Consider the following 25,581-nt stretch of genomic DNA (forward strand, 5'->3'; position numbering starts at 1 on the left):
CTAGAAACTGTCTGAGACTGACCTTGACACATATGCATTTCCATGATGTCATTTCAGCTCTGTACCATCAGGAAACTGTACCAGGAATTGCATTTCTCTACCTAAACACCATGCCAGGTGTCCTCTGATTTTAGAAATGGGTGGGAAAAAAATAGGGTGTCACTGTAAGGGATTTTCAGCTCATTTGCCTAAGATGTGATATTTTTGGTCTGTCTTTTTTTTAAAAACTTTCAATAATGTTCATTTTATAATAATGAGGTGCTGATCCCCAATGTTGGGTTTGTCTGGGAGACCTGGCCTGCCAGGGTCATGGGGACATTACACTAACTTCTGATTGTGTGGAGTCAGGCACGTAAGCTTTGCTTGCCATTTGGAGGTTCTCCACATTTAGCTGTTGGTTCTCCACTTTGAGGTCAGTTCCCCAAGGACCCTTCTTCTATACACAGGTTGGATTTCTGTGGCCTTGAAGCAGCAATAGAGCCCCAGATTCTTACCCCTTTACCTCCAGCCACAGTATTCAAGATGATGGGCCTAGGGCCTTTGGCCAGCATTTTGTCCCACCAACTGCTGCTCCTGGCTTCTTTCTTGTTCTTCCTTGTTTCCCATCTTCCTTCTTCACTGTGTTGCTGTGTGCTGGGCACACTCCTGTGTGCTGCATGGTACTGGGGAGCCCGCCGGGAGTCAGTGGGCATCTCAGAGGCTGTGTGGGGCAGAGTGCACAGGGCACTGGGCCCAGCTTCAGGAGAGCAGATCTCCGGTCCTGTGCCCTGGGAGTGGGATCTCAGCAGCTCTGAGTTTCTTTAGGTATGTTGAGAGAAGGTGGAAGAGATGCCCCCCAAGCCACCTTCTCCCAGTATTTTTCACCTTCTTAGGATCCCAGCTGCCCTGGGCTGACTTCTCTGCAACATTCGGTTAGAGACTAACAATTTGGGGTGGGAGAGAGGTGAAGGAGGCCAAGACATCCCGGAATGTACACGGTCTCCAGCCTCCAGCCGCTTGCAGCTTTTTGTCTTCCCCATTGGTTTCTTCAGACTGACTGTGGCAAACCAAAAACGATGTCTGTGGGTGTTTTCTCAATATTTGCAGATATTTGAACAGGCATCATCAAAGAAGTTTCACTGAACAAAAAAATGCTCAGTTCATATATACTGAAACCATTTTATGATTTTTTTCAGGAGATTGAGGTTTTTAATGTGACATATCGGAGAGCACTTTGTGGGTGTGGCAGTAGTGGGTAGGATTTTTGTAGCTTGTGGGAGAACTTGCTCAGGGTGACAGCAGATTGGCCTACAATTGAGTATATGTTTACCAAGGGGAGGTGTTTACTTTTCAGATTATCTGGAACAAACTTAAATATTTAACACCACCACACTGGGTATAAAGGTGTTGGAGGCAAAACAACAAAACAAAAAACCAAAAACCAAACAAAGAAAAAGCCAGATCTGGACCAAACATGGTATTTTATAAAAGGATATTTCAGATGCATACTGCTGCATCCATACCATGTCAGAAATCATTGGGACCTGTAAGCAAATATTTTGTTCTGACCTGTGAAGGTGCTCTTTATGAGACTACAGAGAAGGTGCAAGAGATGAATATGCAGCTAAGTCAAGGTCAGGTGCAGGTCTACCTGAGAGCAGATACCCCAGGAAAAACAGAACCAGTGCTTGAGAGTTTGGAAATGGGAGAGGCAGAATGTTCCACCAGAAAAACAGAAGGAGCCGAGGAGAGGGGAAAGGAAGTGACTCTTTACCACCACGAAGCCAGTTGGCAGGCTGTGGTACTAGAACCAGAAAGCCAGGGCTGCTGTACCTTCAGACTCGATTTCTTCCTAGGACCTCTACCCAGATGAGCAGATTCACAGAGAAATCCAGCCCCTCACTCCCCCAGGGCAATGTGGGAGGTAAGACTACAGGGGAAGCCCAGACTGTCTCCTGTGGCTGGCTTGTGGAGTCACTCACACTGCCTGTTTGTCACACCCTGTTGGCTAAGAGGACCGCAAGACAGGAGAGAGCAGGTTTCTGTGACTCAGTTTCCTACCCACTGAATAGAGGTCAAGGCTGTCATTGACATGATTTCCCGAATACTGCAACCCGGTTAAGGGAAGAGGTGCTCAGGGATAAGATGCTTGCCTTTCAGTGAGATTTCACTACTCTTCTATCATTAGAAAGATTTAGTGTCTATCAAGTATTTATACGATCCCATTCACATTTCATCTCCACACTTAACTGCTTCTTCACTTGTTTGTTCTGCTGGCCATTTAATGGTGCCTCTTGCTCACTATTCTGTGTTCACTCACCACTCTGCTGTGACTCCAGGACACATTTAAGAGTGCTAGGCAGCTCTGAATTTCACCCATCTCTGTCCTCCCTCCTCAGCCTTAGAGCCGTAAGGCCATTGAAGACACTCCCCTGTCCTAGGCTGCCTCTGTTCCTCTCCTGCAGCATCTTCCAGCGTCATCCCTATCCTTCTGTCCCAAAATAGAGCCCCTGGGCTTCATCCCTCAGATGCAAGTCCTATCCCTGAAAACCAGGACCCAAGTGTGGCCATGGCAGGTCACTTTGATCTCTATTAGCCTAGTGACCTTTTCTGAAAAGGAGAAGGTGAATTTGATTACTCCAAGATGGTTCCATATGGTGTCCATATGCTGTGAATCTTGCTTGGACATCACCAGCAAGCCTGCTAATCTAGACATGCTTGAGGATGGACCCACCAGCCCTCTACTGCCTGTTCTTTGTCCTTCTCCGTTGGAAAACTAACTTTCTCAGAGTCCCACATCCTACATGTCACTCTGTGGATTAGAGGTTCTAGCTGTAACTCCCTCTCTCCTTTGGAATAGGGGGATATGGAACTTATCCAAATCTGGACTTTTTGTTGAGGGTGAAAGAGGGCACCATGAAAAATTAAGCTTGATGTGATTCTCAGTGATGCACACTTGAAATTTATATGATATAATAATGACATGTTTTTAGATAGATTGATTTATTTTGTAGAAGAACTGGGTGTAGGCCAGAGGTGAGGGGTGGTTAGAGATTCACCAGAGACAGAGTGGGGAGCACATCAGGCAGATTTACTGAAATACCAACAGTGACATGTTACTTCAATTGAAAAAATTAAATAAAATAAAAATTAAGCTTGGATGGGAGGCTTAAACCATGACTGTGCCAGGCAAACTAAGGCATCTAGTTAGCCTATTTTTGAATGAAGTCCCTTAACCAAATAGCTCTGCCTCACCTATTGGGCTTCATTCTCAGTGCTTGGTCTAGACTTTCTTTACCCCCTGCCACCCTCCAGAATTATCTCCTTTTAAAAATCATGACTTCTTTATAGTACTGGAAATTGGCAAGAAGACAGGTCAGGCTGCATTTGGACCATCTTTTTCTAAATCAAATGTAAATGATCACACTTCCTCCTTTTGTTCTCTGGGGAGTTTCTTACACATCTGGCAGAGGCTGCTTCCAATATGGGTGGAAGACACAGGCCCAGCACTGGTACTAAAAGCATCTGAGGCTCTCATCTTCTGGACATCTTTGCTTTCCTCAGAAAAGCTGGAAAAGCAGGGTGGATGTTTGGGAAATAAGTGACCCTTCCTGGGAAATGCTGTCTCAGTTCAACCAGCAAGACATCATTGAAGTCTTGACTGATCTGTTACAACTGGAGCAAGACAGTAGAATGAGGGTTGGTTCTGAGTGTGGCAGCCACACTCTTTTGATGTGGACCAAATGTCCAGAACACTCCCCACCCTTTGCCCCTCCCACTCTCCATGCAGAACAGGTATGGTCACTCTGCCCAAGACCTCTGGCTAGAGGGACCATGTGAAGTTCGAGGCAGGCCTTTCTGCAGGTGGGATCTGATATTACATGACCTCTACTGTAGAAAAGAGTAACAAGAGGGCCTCCCTGGTGGTGCAAGGCGTTAAGCACCGCAATATGAAGCTATCCGCAGTCTCTGCAGCACGAGTTTGATCCCTGCGCTGGCCAGGGTGCTACCCACATGGTGCAGCAGACCTCTCCTCTCTCACCCACTGCTCCCCTCAGCAGTGTATTTCAGTCAGTCTGCCTGTTCTGCTCCCCACTCTGTCTCTGGTGAATCCTCTCACCACCCGCACCTCTGGCCTGTACCCCAGTTCTTGCATGCATAAAACAAATAAATTTTTAAAAGAAAAAAAAGAGTAACAAGAACCAAGCTGCCTGCGTGAAAATAAATAGTATGGTCTCAACTCTGCTCCCCAAGTGGCAGCCTTTGACAGGGCTTGTACACCAGCAGAAACAGCCCTGCATAAGCCCCTTCTGTGTGGAGTGCTCTCAGAGGGGACGACTTTGTGAGGAGGTGATGATACCTTGATCTCAGGCACATAGAGTATCTGTCTGTCCAGCTGGCATCTTCAGTGGCCCAGTGGAGTTGGTGGGTGCAGATGCCACCTACTGTGTCTGGGTGAAGAAAACTATAAAGATGAGTCCCCAGGAAGATTCCACTAAACAGGTGTGCAGGCTTGGAGTGCCATCCTAAGCTGCTTTAGCTTTTCTTACAGGCTACCAAGTGTTGGTGTTGCCCCCAAATGCACAGAGCCGTGGGCAGCAGATGTGGACAGAAGGAGAAAGAGTCTCCCTCCCTCCCACCAGGCCTCTCATCTCTGTGGACTGGCCAGATCCAACCCTTTCTCTGCTTAATGACATTCTAGGAAAGTGAACACACTTGAGTTCTTCTTGAAACCAAAATTCCCCAAGTGAACAACTGGACCTAACTCGTCAGTTCTCCAAGTTTACAAAATACAACTTCTTCCTGGAAAAAGGCATTTTCTCTAGCCCTGTGGTATCCTGGCCTGTTAGGAAGGAGAGTTTTCACAAGAAAGAAATGACTTTTCCTTAGCATGGGAATGACATGAGTTGAGGAGAAGGGAATTTTCCACATGATCGCTCCACTGACTCACCTCCCCTAAAAGGTTTAGAAACACCCCAGCAAGCTGGTTCTCTAGTGTTCCTTAAATTGTCATTGTCACAAAGATTCTTTCTGCTTCGCTTCTCCCACAGTCCCCTCCTCACCCTGCCCGCTCCCCTCCACATTGCTCCTCCGGAGGAGCCGCGACCAGGCCATTCAGAATCGGGTATGGCCTGCGCACCCTGGCAGGGTCTCTTTGTCTGCTTTTGTGCTGTAGAGGAGGCCTCAGCTCCTTCAGCTCTGGTGGGCTGCTCAGCGAGACAACCTGAGCGCATTCGCAGGGTGCTGGCAGGGGACTGTCCCCGCCTCTCAGGCGGCTGGCAGCAGCAGTTAGAGCCTGTCAAGTGGGCGACGTGGGGTTTTTCCCTTTTTCCTGCATTCTAACTGCTTTTCTTCCTTTTCTCAACACGTGTAGGTGGTAGCTAGTTTAAGCCCCAAACCTAGCAGCCAATAGTTAATTCAAACAGTCCCATGAAGTGGCGGACATACGCTGAGGTCCTCCTTTCTGCAGATGGCCCCTTTCTTACCAAGTGCCCCACGCTGGCCCCGTGCCTTTGAGTGTCCTAGGTCCCCGAGCACAGCAGGAGTAAACATCCTGTGTGCACCACACATGCCCACAGCCACCAGTCACCTGGCCCGATCATGGGATTGGGCCTCCTACACAGGCAAAAAAGGTTCTCATTTGGGGCTCAGTTGCATTTCCAAACTCAGCCCAGGATGAATGGTGTCAGTCCTGTTCTGAGTTTTGTAAACTGGGATCCATCAACCCAGATCAAGAGGGTGGCCGGGTTTTGCAGTGTCAAAATCCAGCCCTATCCCATTCTTTCCCAGCCACCTTCTCTTGTTCCTTGCAAGCTAGAACCACATGGAAAGAAGAGAGTGTGCTGATGAAGCTCCTAAGATAAGCCATTCCACAAATGTTTTCTGATTATCTGTGATCTGCCAGATAATATTTGTCTAGTACCTGACTCACTTGAAGAATGCTTCCCTTCCAACCTAATCTTGCAGCAGTAAATGCTTTTCTCTCATTCCTGTACCTCTGTGCCTTGGGCACCCCGGAATATGCCTCCCCTCATTCTTGCTGCTCCTTTCCCAGCCTGGGCCAAGGTTTTGCAATGCTCATCTCAAACTAGCACCCCTACCCCCAAAATCTCTGGGAAAACTATCCCTCCTGATAATTTTTTTTTACTCCTGATAAGCATTTATTGGCAAAGGATCTTTAGTATAGAGGACTGACATTTTCACTTAAAGGAATAAATACCTAATTGTAGAATTTCAAGCTCCAGATAAGTCAGCAGATGGGTGACTTTGGTGACTCTGTACATACTTGCTGTAATCTCTCTTCAGGAACATTTATAAGTGCCTACTTTGTGCCGAGCACTGTGCTAGGCCCTAGGGTGCTGATGTCCATAAGAACCAGCCTTCATCCTCAGATAGGCCCCTGGCTAACAGGTGAGACACTTACTTCATTGTGCCCCAATGAGCAAGCACATTGCCACATGCTGAGAAGGATGAAATTGGGTTGCTAACGGACCACTCAGCTGGGGTGCCCAACTTAACATGAGTTTAGAGACGACTTACCCAGTGGAGGAGCTAAGTCTCTGTCTCTGCAGAAAATTAAATTTAACCAAACTGTGGGTTTCACTGTGCTTACTGGTGGGCTCAGTGTGAGAAATTGTGTTCTGAGTTTTCCATTTATAGAGTGTTTCAGGTGCACTGATGCATGCTTTCAGAGCTTACTGTCAAAGTAGGGCGCCCAACAGCTGTCTCTTCATGGGAGGGGTATCCAAAACTTCCATTCTTAGGCTGTTCTTTTGCACATTCACTCAGTATGCTGTAGTTATTTACAATTACAGCATCCAATATTCCTTCTTTTGATCTGGAAGACTTTCCTGACTTCCAGAGGTAAATGTCAACATCAGATGTCTCTGAGAGAGAATACTGCAGATGCCATCATAAGCTAATAGTTGCTGTAGAGGTGTTCTGGGAGCATGGTCTATAGGCTGGAGCCAAGTACAGAGAATGAGGAGTGTGGTGGGGGCTAAGGAGGAGAAAGACAAAGGTATTTCCCATTTGCAGCAAGGAAAACAAGTCTGTTCTGCCTTCATCTCCTCCGCAAAACTCGCCCATGAAGAAGGACCACTGTTTTTCCAGGCCAGATGCCCAAGGCTTTGATTATGCTCTACATGTGCTTGATCACCCATCATCTTGCTCCATCTCAAGGTTGGAGCAGTATGTGTGAACATTGCACCTGCTCCAACCTTTCTTTTACAAGCATCTAAATAAATATATATTTTTAAAGATTTATTTATTTATTTATACAAGCACTGGGTACAGTCAGAAGTGTAGGAGGGTGAGAGAATGCACCAGAGCCAGAGCGGGGAGCAGAACAGGCAGAGTGACGAAGTACACTGCTGAGGGGAGCACCAGGTGGGAGGAGAGGTCTGCGTGCCATGTGGGACCCTCGCTGGAGGCAGGGGCTCGAACTGGCGCTGCAGAGGCTGCTGGCAGCTTCGCAACCCAGCGCTCAACCACTGCACCACCGGGGAGGCCCTAAATAAATATTTATGTGTCTAAATAAATATCTAACCAGCTTGAAAGCAGAAATCCATGTGTTCAGGACAGCAGTGAGCTTCCCTGTCATGGCAAGCACAAGCCTAGGCTTCCTGCAAGTCTGGCACAGGATGTTTCTCCTAGAACACTCAGCCCACCACTTTCTCTGTGCACAGCTCTAGGGGAAAGATTTCATCTCAGGCTGTTTTAGAAGATGGGGCAGAGGGCAGAAGAAGAAATTGCTTGAGACAAATAAGAAAAGTAGAAGGATTTGGTGAAAGCCATCTTTATGAAAATGAAAGCAAAATTTGGCCTGAAGGGTCTAAAGTTAGTGGGAGGAGAGAATAGGGCCTGGGCGAGATGTGTCATTTTACTACTTAAATAAAGAGATCAAGGTGCTAAAGTGACGAAGAGACTTCTGAATGACTTACCAAGAAGATGGAGATATTCTACTGCAGGGAGTTTTAGTGATGTGAATCCAGGCTACCAGACATGAATTCTGTACCAGGCTACAGAATTATCCGGTGACTGGAGAAATAAAGGACTTCCCAGCACCCAGTAAAGGGAGCATTAAAGCTAAAGTTATGTGGGAAATCATGCTGGGTGGGGCTGATGAAAGTGACAGAGCTCACCAGTCACATGCAAGGCAGCTCCCTGCCTGCAACCAACCACAGCTATCTCTGATTGAAAACTGCAAATGTTATGAAACTTCAATACATCTGCTCCCTGTACCTGCCCAATTTTTCCTCTTGATTTTAATAATTTTTGGAACATTTAAAAAAATTTACAATGTTCAAAATATATTAGACACACACACAACATACACACAAACCATGGATATCACCTTTGAGATGGGAAAAAAGGAAAAAAGTTGGCTAGATCTACTCCTTTCCTCTCCTAAAACCCATAAAAATGCTTGGCATAAAGTCATTTCTTCATAAGTGAAAAAGGGGGATGAGAGTGAAAAAGGGAGGGAGGAACTTAGTTTTAGAGTAAATACCAGGAAAATGGCCAGCATAAAGTCAGCCATCAGCCGATTGCTGCTGCTTCTCTGCTGCGTCTCTTGAGGGAATATTTTCACTTTTGAGAAAATCTTTCCACCTTTATCTCTTCTCAGACTGTGAAAAGGACAGGATGGGATGAGGTAACTTGATGTGTAGTTGAAGCCTCCTCATCTAGCAGTAACAAATCACCTTACCTCTCCTATGTAATGCTGGTGTCAGAGAAGGTAAAACAGAATTTTTGGACTTTTACCACTACCCAGTGTAATGAAGTCAGCACCTGCCCCTGCCAGGGGTGTCAGTGGAAGCTACGCAGAGACCAGAAATGAGTAACTCCTATGTCCCCAGCCAGGATGATATCAGTGGAAGCTTAGTGGGGAGTTAGAACTGCCACCTCCATCCAGCAATAATGAAGAGCACTTCCCCCACTTGCTTGTCAACAGGCTGCAGTATGCACCCCTAGTCTGATGGAACAGTATCACAAAAAGTTAAGGCTTAGGGCCTCCCTGGTGGTGCAAGGGATTAAGACGCAGCCTATGAAGCTATCCGCAGCCTCTGCAGCATGAGTTCAATCCCCCAGCCAGGGAGGAGACCCACATGGTGCAGCAGACCTTTCCTAACTTGCCTGCTTCTCCCCTCAGCAGTGTGTTTCAGTCGGTCTGCCTGTTCTGCTCCCCACTCCGTCTCTGGTGATCCTCTCACCCCCCGCGCCTCTGGCCTGTACCCCAGTTCTTGTATGCATAAATAAGTAAATCTTAAAAAAAAAAGTTAAGATTAAATAAGATTCAGTGTTTCATAATACAAGTTTCAATAAAAGTATTAAGTTTGAATTTAAAAATCACTTATAAAAGCAAGAATGAAAACTGAATGAAAAGAAGACAATCAGACACCAATGCCAATATGGCAGTGATAATTAAATTACTTGATATAGGTTTTAAGCAAACATTATAAAATGCTTCATCAAATAATTATAGACATGCTTGAAATAAGTGCAGTAGAAATCCAAATAGCCTTTGCAAAGAAATAGTAAATATAAACAACCAAATGAAAATACAACAACTGAAATAAAAATATCAATAGATAGATTCAACGGCAGGATGGAGACAGAGGAAAGAATAAATGAACTGGAAGATAGAACAATAGAAGTTACTAAATCTAAACAATAAACATAGCCCCCCCCCCAAAAAAGAAACTATCAGATGTCTGTAGAACTATAACAGAAGGTCTAACATTTATTTTCTTGACATCCAGAAGGGGAGTAGGAAGAAGGCAAGGCTGAAAAAGTACTTGAGAAAAAAATAGTCAAATATAACCCAAATATGGGAAAAAAAAACATAAACCTCCCGATTCACAAAACTGAATAGTAAATGGGATAAGCCCAAAGAAATTCATATAAAGGCACATCATAATTAAGCTTCTGAAATTTAAAGGCCAAAAAAAAAAATCACAAAACACTTTATCTTTAGGGGAAAACATTCAAATTACAGTAGATTTCTCATCAGAAACTCTTTATGCAGAAGGAAATGGAACAAAATTTCTCAAATATTGGAAAAGAGACCCGTCAACCCCAAATCCTATATCCAGTGAAAATTAAGGGGAATTAAAGGGAAATAAAGACATTCTTAAATGAGGCAAAGCTAAGAGGTTTTGTCATCAGAAGACTGATGGCTAAAAGTATAGCAAAATAACTAAAAAAAAAAAAAAAACAACAACAAAAATCATGCCTACAAGAAGTTCTAATTAAAAAAAAAAAATAAAGAATTGTGAAACATAAGAATAAAGTAAGTGAAAATGGTGAATTCAGTCAACTTTTCTTCTTTTGAATTTTCTAAATTATATTTAACAATTGAAGCAAAAATTGTAACACTAGTTATATTCTAAGTGCATATAGAGAAAAAGTTTAAGACAAGTATATTTAAAACAAGAGAGAGTAAAGTGGGGCATAAATTATTCACACACATGTATAATATACTTATGTTTCTTTTGAACCTAGTATAGTATATAGTATATTTATATGCTACAATACATATTTTTTTGATTAGTGTTTTCTATACTTTTATTTTTAACCTGTCTATATGATATTGTAGGCAGTAGTTTATGCTTTTGAATCTACTCTTCTAATCTCCATTTATAGTAGTTACATTTAAATCATGTGCATTTAATATAGTTATTAATATATTAGTGCTTAAGGCTGCCATCTTATTCTTTTGTTCTCATCTTTTTTTTTTTAAGCATCTTTTTTTTTTAGATTTATTTATTTATTTGTACAAGCACTGGGTACAGTCAAAAGTGCGGGAGGGCGAGAGAATTCACCAGAGCCAGAGCGGGGAACAGAACAGGCAGACTGATGAAATACACTGCTGAGGGGAGCAGCGGGCGTGGCAGGAGAGGCCTGTAGCGCCATGTGGGACCCTCGCTGGTGGCTGGGAATCAAACCAGCGATGCAGAGGCTGCAGGCAGCTTCGCAGCCCAGTGCTCAACCACTGCGCCACCAGGGGAGGCCCTTGTTCTCATCTTTTTAAACTTATATTTTGTCTTCCTTGCTTAGCTGTGCATTACTTGAGGATTCTTTCTTTTTTAATTTACTTAAGCATTCTTTAGAATATAATTTTTATCTCTTGATATCATTTTGGGGTGTGTCTCTCTGAATTGCTTTTTCATAGTTGTTCTAGCAATACCTAGAAAAAAATATGCAAATATTAATCAGGGTCATTACATAATGGTGAAAGGATCACCTGCCAAGAAAACATAACAATGCTAATTGTACTTGTAGCAAACATCAGTACTGCAAAATATATGGAGCAAAAAAACTGATAAAATGGAAAGTAAAAACAGGCAAATTACACAGCTATACTTGGGTATTTAAATACCACTTCTCAACAATTAACAGAGTAACTAGATAGAACATACAGAAACACTCAACACCACTATTAACAAACAGACCTAATGGACACTGATAGGACATTCTACCCAAAACCAGCAGATTAAATTATTTTCAAGTGCCCTGGAACATATACCAAGATAGTCCATAACATGGAACATAAAGCAGCCACAAAATTTCCTAAGGTCACAGAGGAAATAAAAAATATATTGAACTGAATGAAAATAAAAATACAATACATCAAATTTGTGGGACATCGCTCAAACAATATGGAGAGGAGAATTTATAGTTTATATTAAGTAGAGGAAAGTGTCAACTAGGTAACCCAGGTTACCACCAATGGACCTAATGAAGAGCAAAATAAAGCAGTAGAAAGGAAATTATAATAAAGTCAAGATTAGGAATCAATAAAGTTGAAAACAAGAGAAAAATAGCAAAAATCAATGAAGCAAAATGATGGATCTTTAAAATGATCAGTGAAATTTATAACCTTCTAACAGGACTATCAAAGAGAAAACACAAAATACTAGTATCAGGAATGAAACAGATGATTTTAGTACATACCCCTCAGACTTCAAAATGGTAAGAGAATACTAAGAAAATTTTACACACTAAATTTGACAACTAGGATGACATGGACCAATTCGTTAAAAGCAAATTACCATATACAATATGATACAGATACTTTGACTAGTCCTATAGCTATTAAAGAAATTAAATTCATAATCTTAAAATTCTAACAAATGAAAACTTCAGGTACCAAAATTCACTGGAGAATTCTACTAAACATTTAGACAAGAATTAACAATTCCACAGAATTTTTTTCCAGAAATTACAAGAGGAGAAACTACTTGCCATTCATTTTATAAAGTTAGAATTCCCTTAAAACCGTAATAGACAAAGGCAGAAAAAAAGTGAAAAGCACTGGCCAATATCCCTTATGAATGTAGATACAAAAGTTCTTTAAAAATGTTAGGAAATAGTTGGGCCTCCCCGGTGGCGCAGCGGTTGAGCGCTGGGTTGCAAAGCTCCCCGCGGCCTTTGCGGCAACGGTTCGATCCCCGGCTGCTCCCCGGCCGCCAGAGGAGGGTCCCACATGGCACAACAGACCTCTCCTGCCGCCCGCTGCTCCCCTCAGCAGTGTACTTCGGTCCTTCTGCCTGCTCTGCTCCCCGCTCTGGCTCTGGTGAATTCTCTCACCCTCCCGCGCTTCTGACTGTACCCAGTGCATGTATAAACAAACAAACAAACAACTAAATAAACAAATAAATAAATAAATAAAAATACATGCCTCTTAAAAAAAAAAAAAAAATTAGGAAATAGGGCCTCCCCTGGTAGCGCAGTGGTTGAGCTCTGGATTGCGAGGCTGCCCGCAGCCTCTGCAGCACCAGTTTGATCCCCAGCCACCGGCGAGGGTCCCACACGCGCACACACACACACACACACACACACACACAAATTAGGAAGTAGAATCCAGCAATATATTGAGAATTATACCATGACCAAGTGTGATTTACTCTAAGAATGCAAAACTGGTTCAATTTTCAAATACTGATCATTTTAATCCATATAAATAGGCAGAAGATAAATCACATGACCACATCAGTAGATACACAAAAAGCAATTTTGTTGGCAAAATTAAACAACATTTGTCATTAACTCTGTGAATTGAAAAAAAGATCTAATTTTTAAAGATGTCAGAATTACCTAAAAAGATTTACAGATTTAATGTTACTCCTATGAAAATCACAATGACATTTTTTACAGAAATAGAAAAATCCATCCTAAAATCATCTCCGGCTGATAGGAAGGAAGTGGAACTAATTCAGCTTGATAGAGAACAACTATAAAAATCCTATAGCTAACATCACACATAGTGGTGAAAGAGGAATGATTTCCCCCTAATATGAGGAATAACACAAGGATGTGTGGTCTCACCAAATCTAGTAAATATTATACTGGAAATTCTAGCCTGTGCAGTAAGGCTGGGAGGAGAAAAAAAAAACCTACCCTTTCAGATGAAAAAGAAGAAACAGCCCCTATTTATAGATAACGTGATTGTCTATTTAGAAAATCTCAAGGATTCTACAAAACAAACAAACAAAAAAACCCTTCTAGAACTAAGAAATTAATTCAGCAAGGTCACAGGATATAAGATCAACATACAAAAATCAATTTAATTTCTATATACTAACAATGACTGCCTGGACAGAAATTTTTTTTAAAAAATCAAGATCATGGGCCTCCCCTGGTGGCGCAGGTGGTTGAGCACTGTGCTGTAAAGCTGTCCACAGCTTCGGCAATGCCGGTTCGATTCCAGCCAGCCAGCCGGCGAGGGTCCCACATGGTGTGGCAGGCCTGTCCTGCCACGCCCGCTGCTCCCCTCAGCAGTGTATTTTGTCAGTCTACTTGTTCTGTTCCCCGCTCTGTCTCTAGTGAATCCACTTACCCTCCTGCATATCTGGCCGGTACCCCGGTTCTTGTGTAAAGGAATAAATAAATCTTAAATCAATCAATCAACCAATCAATCAATCAAGATCACGAGCTTTAAAAAAAAAAGAAGTATGTACACAGCTAATGAAACGTGTTTAGGTCTGTATGCTTAAAACTATAAAATGCTCATCCTCAATAAAATACTAGCAATTGTTATGGTGTAAGGTGGTATCTCATTGTGGTTTTGATGTGCATTTCCCTGATTATAAGGGATGTAGAACATTTTTTCATATGTCCTTTGGTCATTTGCATTTCCTCTTTGGAGAAGGGTTTTATAAGTTCTTCTGCCCATTTCTTGACTGGATTGTTAACTGTGTTTTTATTGAGTCATCTGAGTCCTTTGTATATCTTTGTGATCAGTCCCTTATCAGTTGTATGCAGTGCAAAGATTTTTTTCCCAATCAGGATCAGAGGGAGGGAGGAAGGGAGGAGCACAGGGGACTGTGGCTATGGTGCACAGGTGCATTGGTGAAGGAAACTCTATGGGAACTACAACAGGGGGAGAAGCAAATATTGTTTAAAAATGAACAATGATGTAAAAAATACATAAATAAAAAGAAAAAATTAAAATGAACAATGATGTTAAAAAAATACTAGCAAGCTGAATTCAGCAGCATATAAAAGGATTATATGCCATGACCACTTGGGTTTTATTCCTGAGCTACAAGGAATTTGAGCGGTTCAACAAATTAAAGTTAATCCATGTAATAATATCCCACATTAACAGAATAAAGGAAAAAGAAACAGATGATCATCTCCACTGCAGTAATTGCATTTCAGAAATTTCCATTGCCTTCTCAAATACACATAAACAAAATTCAACATCCTTTTGTAATAAAAATACTCAACAAATTAGTGATAGACAACTCTATCTATATAATAAAAGCCTTATGTGAAAAAACCACAACTAACATATCATACTTAATGATGAAAAATTGAAAACTTTTGCTTAATCCTGAGCAAGGCAGATGTCTGCTCTCACCAATTCCTTTCAACATAGTACTGGAAGTTCTAGTCAGAGTAATTAGTTAAGGAAAAGAATTAAATTGGAAAAGAAGCAAAATTAGCTCTATTTATAGATCATACAATTTTGTCTGTAAAAAACCCTAATGATTACACATATGTATACACCTACCACCACACACAAGCTATTAGAGCCATTAAGCTTGTTTAACAAAGTTGCAAGATAAAAAAAAGTCAACATGCAGAAATCAGTTGCATTCCAAGATACTAATAATGAACTATCCCAAAAGGAAATAAGGAAGCAAATTCCATTTGCAGTAGCATAAAAAAGAATAAAGGGCCTCCCTGGAGGCACAAGGGGTTAAGTCTTTGCACTGTGAAGTTATAGGCAGCCACTGCAGCAGAGTTCAATCCCTGGCCAGGGAACTCTATACCCACATGGCATAGCAGACACTCCTGTCTCGCCTGCAGCTCCCTTCAGCAGTGTATTTCAGTAGATCCACCTGTTCTGCTCCCCATTCTGTCTCTGGTGAAACCTCTCTCCCTCCTGCCCACCTCTGGCCTATACCCCAGCTCTTGTATACATACATAAATTTAAAAAATCTTTAAAAAAAATAAAAATAATAAATTACTTGGGAGTAAAGTTAAGGAACAGGTGAAAGATTTTCAGTAAAAACGTTGCTGAAGAAAATTAAAGACAATATAAATAAATGAAAATAAACTGTGTTCATGGATTGAAAGACCTAATATTTTTAAGATGTCAATATTACCTAAAAAGATCTACAGATTTAATGTCATCCCTATCAAAATCACAATGACATTCTTTGCAGAAATAGACAAATCCATCCTAATATTCATATGGCATCTCAAGGGACTCTGAATAGCCAAAGCAATCTTGAAAAAAGAAAAAAGTCAAGGGCTCCCACTTCTGGTTACAAAATTTCTACAAAGCTGCAGTAATCAAAACAGTATGGTATTGGCATAAAGACAGTCCAGTGGAACAGACTAGAGTCCAGAAATAAACCCTCACATGTTTGGTCAAGTGATTTTTCAACAACAGTGCAAAGATCATTCAATGGGGAAAGGTCAGTCTTTTTAACAACTGGATATCCACATGCAAAAGATTGCAGTTGAACTCTTACCTTACATGGTGTACAAAAATTAACTCAAATAGATAGACACTCAAATGTATGTGCTAAAACTGTAAAATTCCCAGAAGAAAACATAAAGGAAAACCTCAGAATATTGAATTTACAATGATTTTTTGGATTTGACACCAAAGGCAAGGCAACAGCAAAAAAATTAGGCATTGGAATTCATCAAAATTTAAAACTGTGCATCAACAGAGTGAAAAGGCAACCCACAGAATGAAAGAAAGTATCTACAAATCACATGTCTGCTATTATCCAAACTCCTAAAACTCAACAACAAAACCTAACCACCTAGTTCAAAATAAGAAATGAATTTCAAAAAACTTTTCTCCAAAGATCTACACACAGGCAGTAAACACATGGAAAGGTGCTCAACATCACTGATCATTAGGGCAATATAAATCAGAACCACAATGAACTACCACTTCACACTAGTTAAGATAGCTGCTGTCAGAATGAACGAAACATGTTTTGGCAAAGATGTGGAGAAATTGGAACCTTTGTGTATGTTAGTGAGAAGGTCAAATGGTGCACACTATGGAATGGTAAACAGTATGGCAGTTCCTCAAAAATAGAAATATAATTATCACATGACCCAACAGTTCCACTTCTGAGCATACACCCAAAAGAATTGAAATCCATGACTCAGACAATTATCTGTACACCCATTTTGATCTCGGCACTATTTGCAACAGCTAAAAGGTGGATGTAACATAAGTGTCCATTGGTGGATGAATGGATAAACAAAAAATGTGGTATATACATGCAATAGTATGTTATTCATCCGTAAAAATGGAAAGAAATTCGGACACATCCTACAACATGGATGAAACTTGAAGGCATTATGCTAATGAAATATGCCAGTCACAAAAGGACATATGTTCTATGTCCTTTTGTATGAGTATCTGGAGTACCCAAACTCACCGACATAGGAAGTAGAACGGTGGTTCCCAGTGACAGGGGTGGAAGAGAATGAGGCATTTTTGTTAATGAGCGGGGTTTTCGTTTTGCAAGATGAGAAAAGTTATGGAGATGGATGGTGATGATAGTTGCAGAGCCAAGGACAGATGGAGACTGGGAGTGGTATGAAGTGTGAATCAGTTCTGGATCAGAACATGTCAGAGAGAAGAGCTGGGCTGGATGCTTTTCCATAAGCTATTGAACCTGTCTGCACAATGTAGTGTATGTAGTGGATTGTGTGAGGAGGCCCAGAGGGGAAAGCCTCAATGCTGCCTGCACAACTGTGCTGCCTAGATTTCCCCACACCCACTGGATATTAAGGCCAGTGCACTGCAGTACTACAAGGTAGAGAGCAGGTTTGCCCAAGTGTAGCAACCACAGGAAATCTTGGATCCTGCAGCCTGTATGGCCCCAAACAGAGAACACAGTTCCCCATCAGTCTACAGGATTCAGAAGCAACTGAGCACTGGTTTCCCTTCTGTCCATGCACATGCAAAATGTTGGTAAAAAAGTTGCCTCAAGGTAGCTTTCTCTCTAGAGATTTCCTTTCTGTCTCCTTTTTGGAGCCTTTTTGTTTCCTGCAGATGAATTTTCTGCAGTTTTCACTTCCCAGTGTCTGTGGAGACCAAGATATAGCTGTATCTAGGCTTTTCCCTCAGGCATAAAAAAGAATGTGCCTTGGGTGTGGCTCTTTGGGGCCCTTCCCCACCTCTGCCATGCCCTCTGTGTTTGAGCCACTGTGAGAGCAGTGTCTCACCCTTGGGGGGTTCCTCTGCCACAGGATATGGTGGTAAAGAAAGCGCTTCATCCTGTGCCCAGAGACTCAGGAGATATCACTCAACCTCAGTCTTACTCTCCCAGAACACCCTGAGCTACCAGAATGATCCAGCAGCTAGTGCCTGTCACTTTTCTCAAGAAGAGAGGCTCTGAAGACAAGATATATTAGGCAGGTTGGATTTAAAAAAAATTTTTTTTAAGTAGCATCTCCAGCCAGTTTGGAAGGAAAAGAGACTTTAGACATGAACATTTTCCTCAAGTGATCAAAGAAAGGAAAATGCTGAAGTTGTCTCCTCTCCACCTTTCTGACTATATAGAAATAAGACTCCCACATCTGTGGGAGCAGATGAACTCACACCTGGAGCTGATGGCTTGGACTGAGCCAGCGAACTAAGGCTTAGAGATGGCTATCGTTCCAATCTGGCCTAACTTTAATCACTTTCCTATTGCAAGGAATGCCCTCAGAAATTGCTAAGCCAATACTTTTTGCTAATGCGGCAGAAATTCCTTAAACTAAAAGATGGTGCTACTGCCCATCAATTTTACAAGGCAATAATGCAGATCCCAAGTGGCTAAAGTCAGAGGCAGGAGGCAAAGCACTTCATCACAGTGAGAGAACTGGGTTGTTGCTGGGGGAACTGTTCTGATGTCATGCTGGTACTATCATGCATTAATAAGCTTTGTTCATCTTCTCTGACACTAGAGGTCCAACTCAGTCCTTTTGCTTCTTCCTCTCCTGCTTTTTATGCAGTTTGGGCCATGGGTATATGCCGCCTTCTCCCATAAATTGCAGGCAACCCCCCTTCTTCTTTCTGTGGTTGGTCCCAGTGGACTTATGCTCCTGGGAAGTAAGGTTTTCTGAACTTTTCACTTCCACAGATGCACACTGAGCTGTGGTGCTAGACAAGGTGCTGGAATCCAAAATAAATGAGCCACCATTCTTGGTTTTCTGATCGCATTGTGCTGAGGGAGAAAGCCACATGGGCCACTACACCAACATGCAGAAGAGGACCAGGGAAAAGTACACTGCTGTAGGAGCTTTCAGTGAGAGGAGATCGGGTTGAGGTCCTTGGACACAATTTCGATACAGGGCACAATCGGAAAATATGCCATTTCAGCTTGGTGTTTGAGTTTGCCATGACAAAGAAGGAGGAGCTTATAGAGGAAGATGTTATATTTTAATTAGTATATAGCAAAATGCCTTTGTTTGGGGGTGTATAGTTCTATGAATTTTAACACATGTATAGAATTGTGTGACTGCCACCACAATCAGAATACAGAACAATTTAACCATCCTAAAATAATTTCATTGGGGATAGCTGTTGTAAAGGTATATTGTTTTACATTCCAGTTTCTAATTGTATATTGCCAGTATCTAGAAGTGCAGCTGATGCTTAGTGAGTTGACTTCATATCCTGTGCCCGTGCAAGCTCACTATTAAGTCTAGAGATTTGGAGGTTTTTTGATGATTTTTTTATAAGCAGTCATTTCTGTGAAGGAGGCAATTTTATTTTTGCCTTTCCAATTTGTGTGTCCTTTTTACTCTATGGCGCCGATTTAATTCTTTATTTCTCTATTGACCAGAACTTCCAGCATGATGATGAATAAGAGTGATAAAAACAGACATCCATATCTTATTCCAGATTTTAAATGCAAAAAGCATTTAGCCTTTTGCCATTAAACATATTAGCTGTAGGGTTTTGGCATATGTGTGTGTGTATTTTTTAGTGTGTGTTTTTAGTGTGTGTAAGTATTTTTTGTAGTTGTTAAGAGAGTGCCTTCTATTCCTAGTTTCCAAAGAGTTTCTATCATGAATGGATGTTGAATTTTGTCAGTTTCTCCTCCTGCATCAATTAATATGATCATGTGGGGTTTTTTAAAAACCATTTAAGATTTTAATGTGAATCACAACGTATACCTTTTGGATTATTTAAGCATTTTTTAGGATATCATTCGGATTTACCTATATCTCATTGTATAAAGCCATTCCATATAATTTCAATTCTGTGTCATTTTGCTGTTGGCATGTGATGATTAGTTATATTTTGCTTCTTCATATGCTGAATTTTTTATTTTATTATTTCTTGGCCATTTTGAATATTATGTTATGAGATTGTGGGTTTTACTGAAATCTTATTATGAATGTGAATATTTTTGTTTTAGCAGAGCATGTACCCAGTTATTTGGACTGCAAGTCCCAACTCACCTTCTGTTGACTGTGATTTCAATGCTGGTTTGGTCATGAGAGCCTTTGCAGTGCTATTCTCTGTCCCCACATATGCACCACTCAGTGGCACACCTAGCTCCTGCATTCTCATCTACCTGTTAGCTTAGCTTGCAACATATTTCGTATGTAATAAACATTAGATCCATGGGTGCATATCTGGGACTGAACCCAGAAGTTCATTGACAACTTAATGGTGTTTCTTCCTTAATCCCTTCCTTTCCACCACCTCCTTGGTACTTTTAGGTTTCCCTAGGGTTCCCTTTTTCCATCTTTCAGCCAGAAATCTGGGGTTTAGTTATTCTGCTCTGCTGCATTTGCCTCTGGGGGCAAACGCAGGGATAAGCAGCTTGAGGACTGGGTTGGGGTGGGGTGGGGAATTAAACTTGCCACCAGTGCGATGAAATTTTATTTTTTTTTTTAATTTTTTTTTTCTGCTTCTCTTTCGGCTTCTGCTACTTCTTTCTCGGCTTCTCTTTCATTTATTTATTTATTTATTCCCCCCCCCCCAAATCTCTGCCCTTTTCTAAGAGCTTTTATTTTTTTTTTGAAATAATAAATTTTATTTTTATATTCCCCATACAATTGCAGCCCCCCCATTCTGATCCCAATCCCTCCCCTCCCGCCCCGCCCCCCTAAAAGTGTCTCTGGTTCATAGTTTTTTGTTGATTTTGATTTTCACTATCTTATAGTTATTCATTTTCCTGGTCCCTTATTTAAGTTTTCTAGATTCCTGCTATAGCGATGAAATTTTAAGTGGTAGAAATCTTCCTCAATCTGCCTGCTACGGTTTTTCAGATTTCTTAAATGGTTTCTTCATTCACCCTGCCCAGAAGTTATGGCTGTGTTCAGTGGACGAGGTGACTGGAGTGTCATCATCTACTCCATCTTATCCAGAATAGAGCCCTCAGCCTCTATTTTTAGAAAGAGTGGGGGAGGGATAAAAACAAAGAGGGAACGAAGCACAATGGACCATGGTACTAGACCACAACTTCTTATTATAACATAATATTCAGTGCTATGTGCTCTAAGCTGGTGATACCTGATGAGGACCCTAATGTTACCATAGTTGAAAAAAATTCATATGCATATATAAAAGAATGGTCTGTTTTGTTTTTTAAATTCTGAAAAGTGGAGGTACCGTGGTATGCTAGACAGAAAAATATCTTTGAACCCTGAAAGACTTAGTTCCAACCATGACTCTATAATTTAATTTTCTTGAGCCTCTGTTTCTTCATGTGTAAAAAATGGTGCCTGAGCTAGGGTTTCTCAAGTCTACACTGAGTGTGGAAGGGCTCACAGGACCCAGAAAAGATGTTATATTCAAAATTTTTAACAGCAAAGGAATAAGATAAACATCAGTCAAGGGAAAATGTGCCTGGGGGCGGAGGCCATGTGAAAACCAGCGAGACCTCCCCAGCAAGTTTTCCTCTCAACAGAGTCATGCAGACAGCACTTGCTCTCCCAAAAATGCTCCAGCAATGGTTGACAACATCTGCAAGTGTTGCCAACTAAGCTACCAACCCTTGGTTTCCAAGGTTTTCACTGGGGATCACACAAAACAGCAACATCACAGGATTGGCCTCAGCTGCTCAGATCAGAGCCCTCAGAGTAAAAACTGGTGCAGCATGGCTCTGTGCCTGAGGCACACGAAAACAGGGCTTCAGCGTACACCCAACTGTTAGCATTAACTATCTGGCTTGGCCCAACACCTCAGGCATGCAGTGACACACTTATCAGGAAAGATAATCCAAGAGCTCAGAGGTCATCTTCCAAAAGTTGGGTGGAAGACCTTGAGAATGTGTGGGCTTTGAGTCGCCCAGTCTTGCTGAGTTAAACTTTCCTGAGCAGGCCAACAGTAGCTACATTTTTTTTTTTAAGATTTATTTATTTATGCATACAAGAACTGGGGTACAGGCCAGAGGTGTGGGGGGGTGAGAGGATTCACTAGAGACAGAGTGGGGAGCAGCACAGGCAGATCTACTAAAATACACTGCTGAGGGGAGCAGCGGTTGAGACAGGAGAGGTCTGCTGTGCCATGTGGGTTGCTCCCTGGCGGGCTGGGGGATCGAACTCATGCTGCAGTGGCTGCAGACAGCTTCATAGGTTGCGTCTTAACCCCTTGTGCCACCAGGGAGACCCAACAGTAGCTACTTTTAATTGTCTTTTTAAGGTTTATTTATTATTTATTTATGCATACAAGAACTAGGGTGTAAACCAGAGGTGTGGGGGGTGAGGGGATTCACCAGAGAGACAGAGTGGGGAACAGAACAGATAGATCGACTGAAATACACTGCTGAGGGGAGCAGCGGGCAAGGCAGGAGAGGTCTGCTGCACCATATGGGTTGCTCCCTGGCTGTCTGGAGCAACTTATGCTGCAGTGGCTGGCGATAGCTTGATAGCACTGTCTTTAACCCCGGTGCCACCAGGGAGGCCTTAGCTACTTTTAATTGTGAAGATATAAATAATGAGGATGTAAAAACCTTGCAGTGCCTGGTATATAGTAGGTTCTTATTAAATAGTGACTGTTATGATCATATTGTTGATCGGAGCATATTTAAAGAAACCAGGGTAGGCGTAGAGGGGACTCTGATGTGCACAGTCTAAGGACGTTATCTAGATACAATGAGAAGTGGGGGTGAGGGGGAGAATGTTTATACAAGAATAAATATAAGAGTAATATTTAATAAATGTGGGATGGTCAAATCCCAGCATAACATGAGGTTTAAAAAATAATCTGATGAAGTATTTAAAAGACTTTTTTTAGCTACATTCAGGGTTTGAACACAGGCCCCTGGATTGATGCTAATAGATACCAAAAACACAGCAGACCTACTTGTCTCCTGTAATGTTCCCGTTTTCTCTCTAATTGGGAAGGACTTGCAGTGTGAGAAATTTGATATTGAGGAGGACAAAAGTGATGTAAGAAAACTGTAAATGGGGCCTCCCCGGTGGCACAGCGGGTTGAGCGCAGCACTGTGAAGCTGTCTGCAGCCTCTGCAGCGTGGGTTTGATTCCCAGCCGGCCAGGAGATTCCCACATGGCAAGGCAGACCTCCCCTGTGGTGCCCGCTGCTCCCCTCAGCGGTGTACTAAGGTCCTTGTGCCTGTTCCGTTCCCTGCTCTGTCTCTGGTGAATTCTGTCACCCTCCTGTGCCTCTGGCCTGTACCCCAGTTCTTGTATAAATAAATAAATCTTTAAAAAAAAAAAGAAAGAAAACTGTAAATGAACAAATGTCCACCTTTTTTTGAAAATGGGGAATCAGATAACATTTTATTGCTGTGATATCCAAGAACCAAAGGAAACTTACACTAACCAAGCAACTATTGCCCAGAACTTGGGCAAGTCCATAAAAAAGCCATAATTAATCTTAAATATCTTTCATGGACAAGCTGCTAGGCCATATTGTGACCCCTTCCGGAAAGACTGAATAGTTGAGGCTCTTCATAATGATCCTGCTTTAAGGAAGTCCCAGAGCCTCAGAAAAAGAAGAAAGGGGCGTGTTTTATCTAAGTGACTTATGAACTACAGGCTTTCTGAGTCTGATGATCCATAGAAGATGTTATTGTCTTCTGATGCCTAGGTCATCTCCACTTGACTCTGGAAAAGAGGGTTTTATTGTTGCTTGACTTGACTTCGAGATGATTTTAATATCTGAAGTGTCATTATCTTTTAGAGATACATGGTGAAATGCTCATGGGTAGAATATGACTGAACTTTGTTTCACAATCATACAGAAAGGGGGGAATGGTTAGAAGTAGACATAAAACAAGAATCACCATGACTTGGTAACTATTGAAGTTGGGTGTTGCAGACATAGCAGTACCACTCTCTGTACTTTTATGTAATTTTAGGATTATTAAATATTAAAAGGCAAGTGAATAAATAGTTTAAAAGTTACTTCCAGTATAGGGAAACTCATTTATTGTTGCTCAATACCATTAATGTCATAGGACGTCTATGTAAGTTTCAGAAATGTAATAGGAAAAGCATGTTGAAACAAAATGTAAATGAGAAGTGCTATTTTTATGAAAGTTTACTTAAACCATGCTCAATGGAAAATATCAAGGTGACATTGTTCAGATATACATTTAGAACATGCTTTCATGAATTGAGAAGGAAAGCAAGCAGAAATACTACATTCATGTTTTAAAATATCGTGTGAGTGGACTTAGCTTTTAAATAATCAGGGTGAGGAAGACTAGATGAGATTACAGAGGAAACCAGCCTGCCCATGAGGTAATATTTGTTGAAATGGATACATGGAAGTATGTTTTGCTGCTCTTTCTACTTTTATATATGCTTTAAATTTTCTATAGAATGGTTTTAAAAATTAAAACTTTTACTGCACATCCAAACTGTGACTCCTGGCATTAAGGAAGTATTACCTCTTATGATTTTATGGAATGTAATGCGTTCTTTCCCCTTTTTAGACCTGTAATTTCTAATGTACTTCTCTTTGTTCATTTCTTTCCTCTTCTCCCATTCCTTAGTTTTGTGTGTTATATGGAACCAAGTTGGTGTTCCAGGAGCGAGCCTGGTATCTAGAACATAAATATTTGACTTCCGTGGCCAGCATGAGGATTAGGAGTCAGGTAAGGAATCCTTTAAGCATCAGCTGTCAGTTCTTTGCTTTCTTAGAAAACATTTTGTCAATCTCTTATTGGTTTCCACTCATGAATTTTTATGCCTCTGGGACTTCATATACATGTTTTGATTGCCTGCCATGATCATATTACACTTCAGGGTTTAAGTGACAGGGAAGTGATTCACTATGCATGAACTTTCAGATATGAAAAGGAGACAAGGAAACCAAAAGCTTTGTCCTGGTTTTAGCAAAAAAAAAAAAAAAAAAAAAATACAGTAAGTGATTTTTATGTCTCTACTTCCTACAAACATCTATTAACCTGTTCATATTCATAAAAAAGCCTGTTTCATTTTTTGTCTGTAGAAGCAATGAGAACTGAATGTAATAGCTGCAGAGCACGGAAGGTAGGGTCCGTGACTCACCACCAAAACATTCTTTTAAAGAAAAAGAAGATGAAGCAACAATCATCCCAAACACATTTTTTGAGTACTTCCTCCTTTCCAGGTCTTCGGTTAGGTGCTAAAGCACAGACAGGAATATGCTCAGTATCTTATTCAAAGGACTCGTTATATTTGGGGAACAAAACTCACTTTAAAAGCACAAATAACAACACAAGGTTGCAGGGGTTTTTGTAGTGGCCACAAGAGTAACTTCAGCATTCATAGGAGAGTGATGACATCAGATGAATGCTGTGCTTATTCTAGATCCAGGGTGGAAACTTAAAACAAATTGGAGGGGGTTGCTAGTTGGGGGTGGGGAGATGCAGTGAGCCTTTCCACAAGGTTGATGAAGTGAGCAAAATCATAGAAATGGGAGTACTTAGGACAAGCATGTGCGAAATAGTGAGGGGACCCATACGCTGATGTCTCAAGTGATAGAAAAACCTGGAGAATTCTGTAGGAGTTCAACCAGTGGGCACTGAAGAATTTTGAAGGATCTTTTTTTCCATTTTAGGAAAATAGAGATTATAAAGAAAAGCCCATGTAAAGATGTTTCAGTTATCTATTGTTTTGTAATAAAGCACCCTTAAACTCAGTGATTTAAACATTTAT

General features: G+C 41.4%; 1 protein-coding gene across 1 annotated transcript in view; it reads left to right on the forward strand.

Annotated features, from left to right (window-relative positions):
* The window catches only part of ACOXL (acyl-CoA oxidase like), a gene marked incomplete at both ends in the record, with an annotated part of 268,533 nt that overhangs the window by 221,211 nt on the left and 21,741 nt on the right, over window positions 1-25,581 (forward strand). The window contains one exon of the mRNA XM_084235198.1: window positions 24,435-24,536. Coding sequence (XP_084091324.1) covers window positions 24,435-24,536 — 102 coding nt within the window. The remainder of the gene's footprint in view (window positions 1-24,434; window positions 24,537-25,581) is intronic.

Source organism: Talpa europaea (genome assembly GCF_964194135.1).
Source record: "Talpa europaea genome assembly, chromosome: 6".
Lineage (NCBI taxonomy): Eukaryota > Metazoa > Chordata > Mammalia > Eulipotyphla > Talpidae > Talpa > Talpa europaea.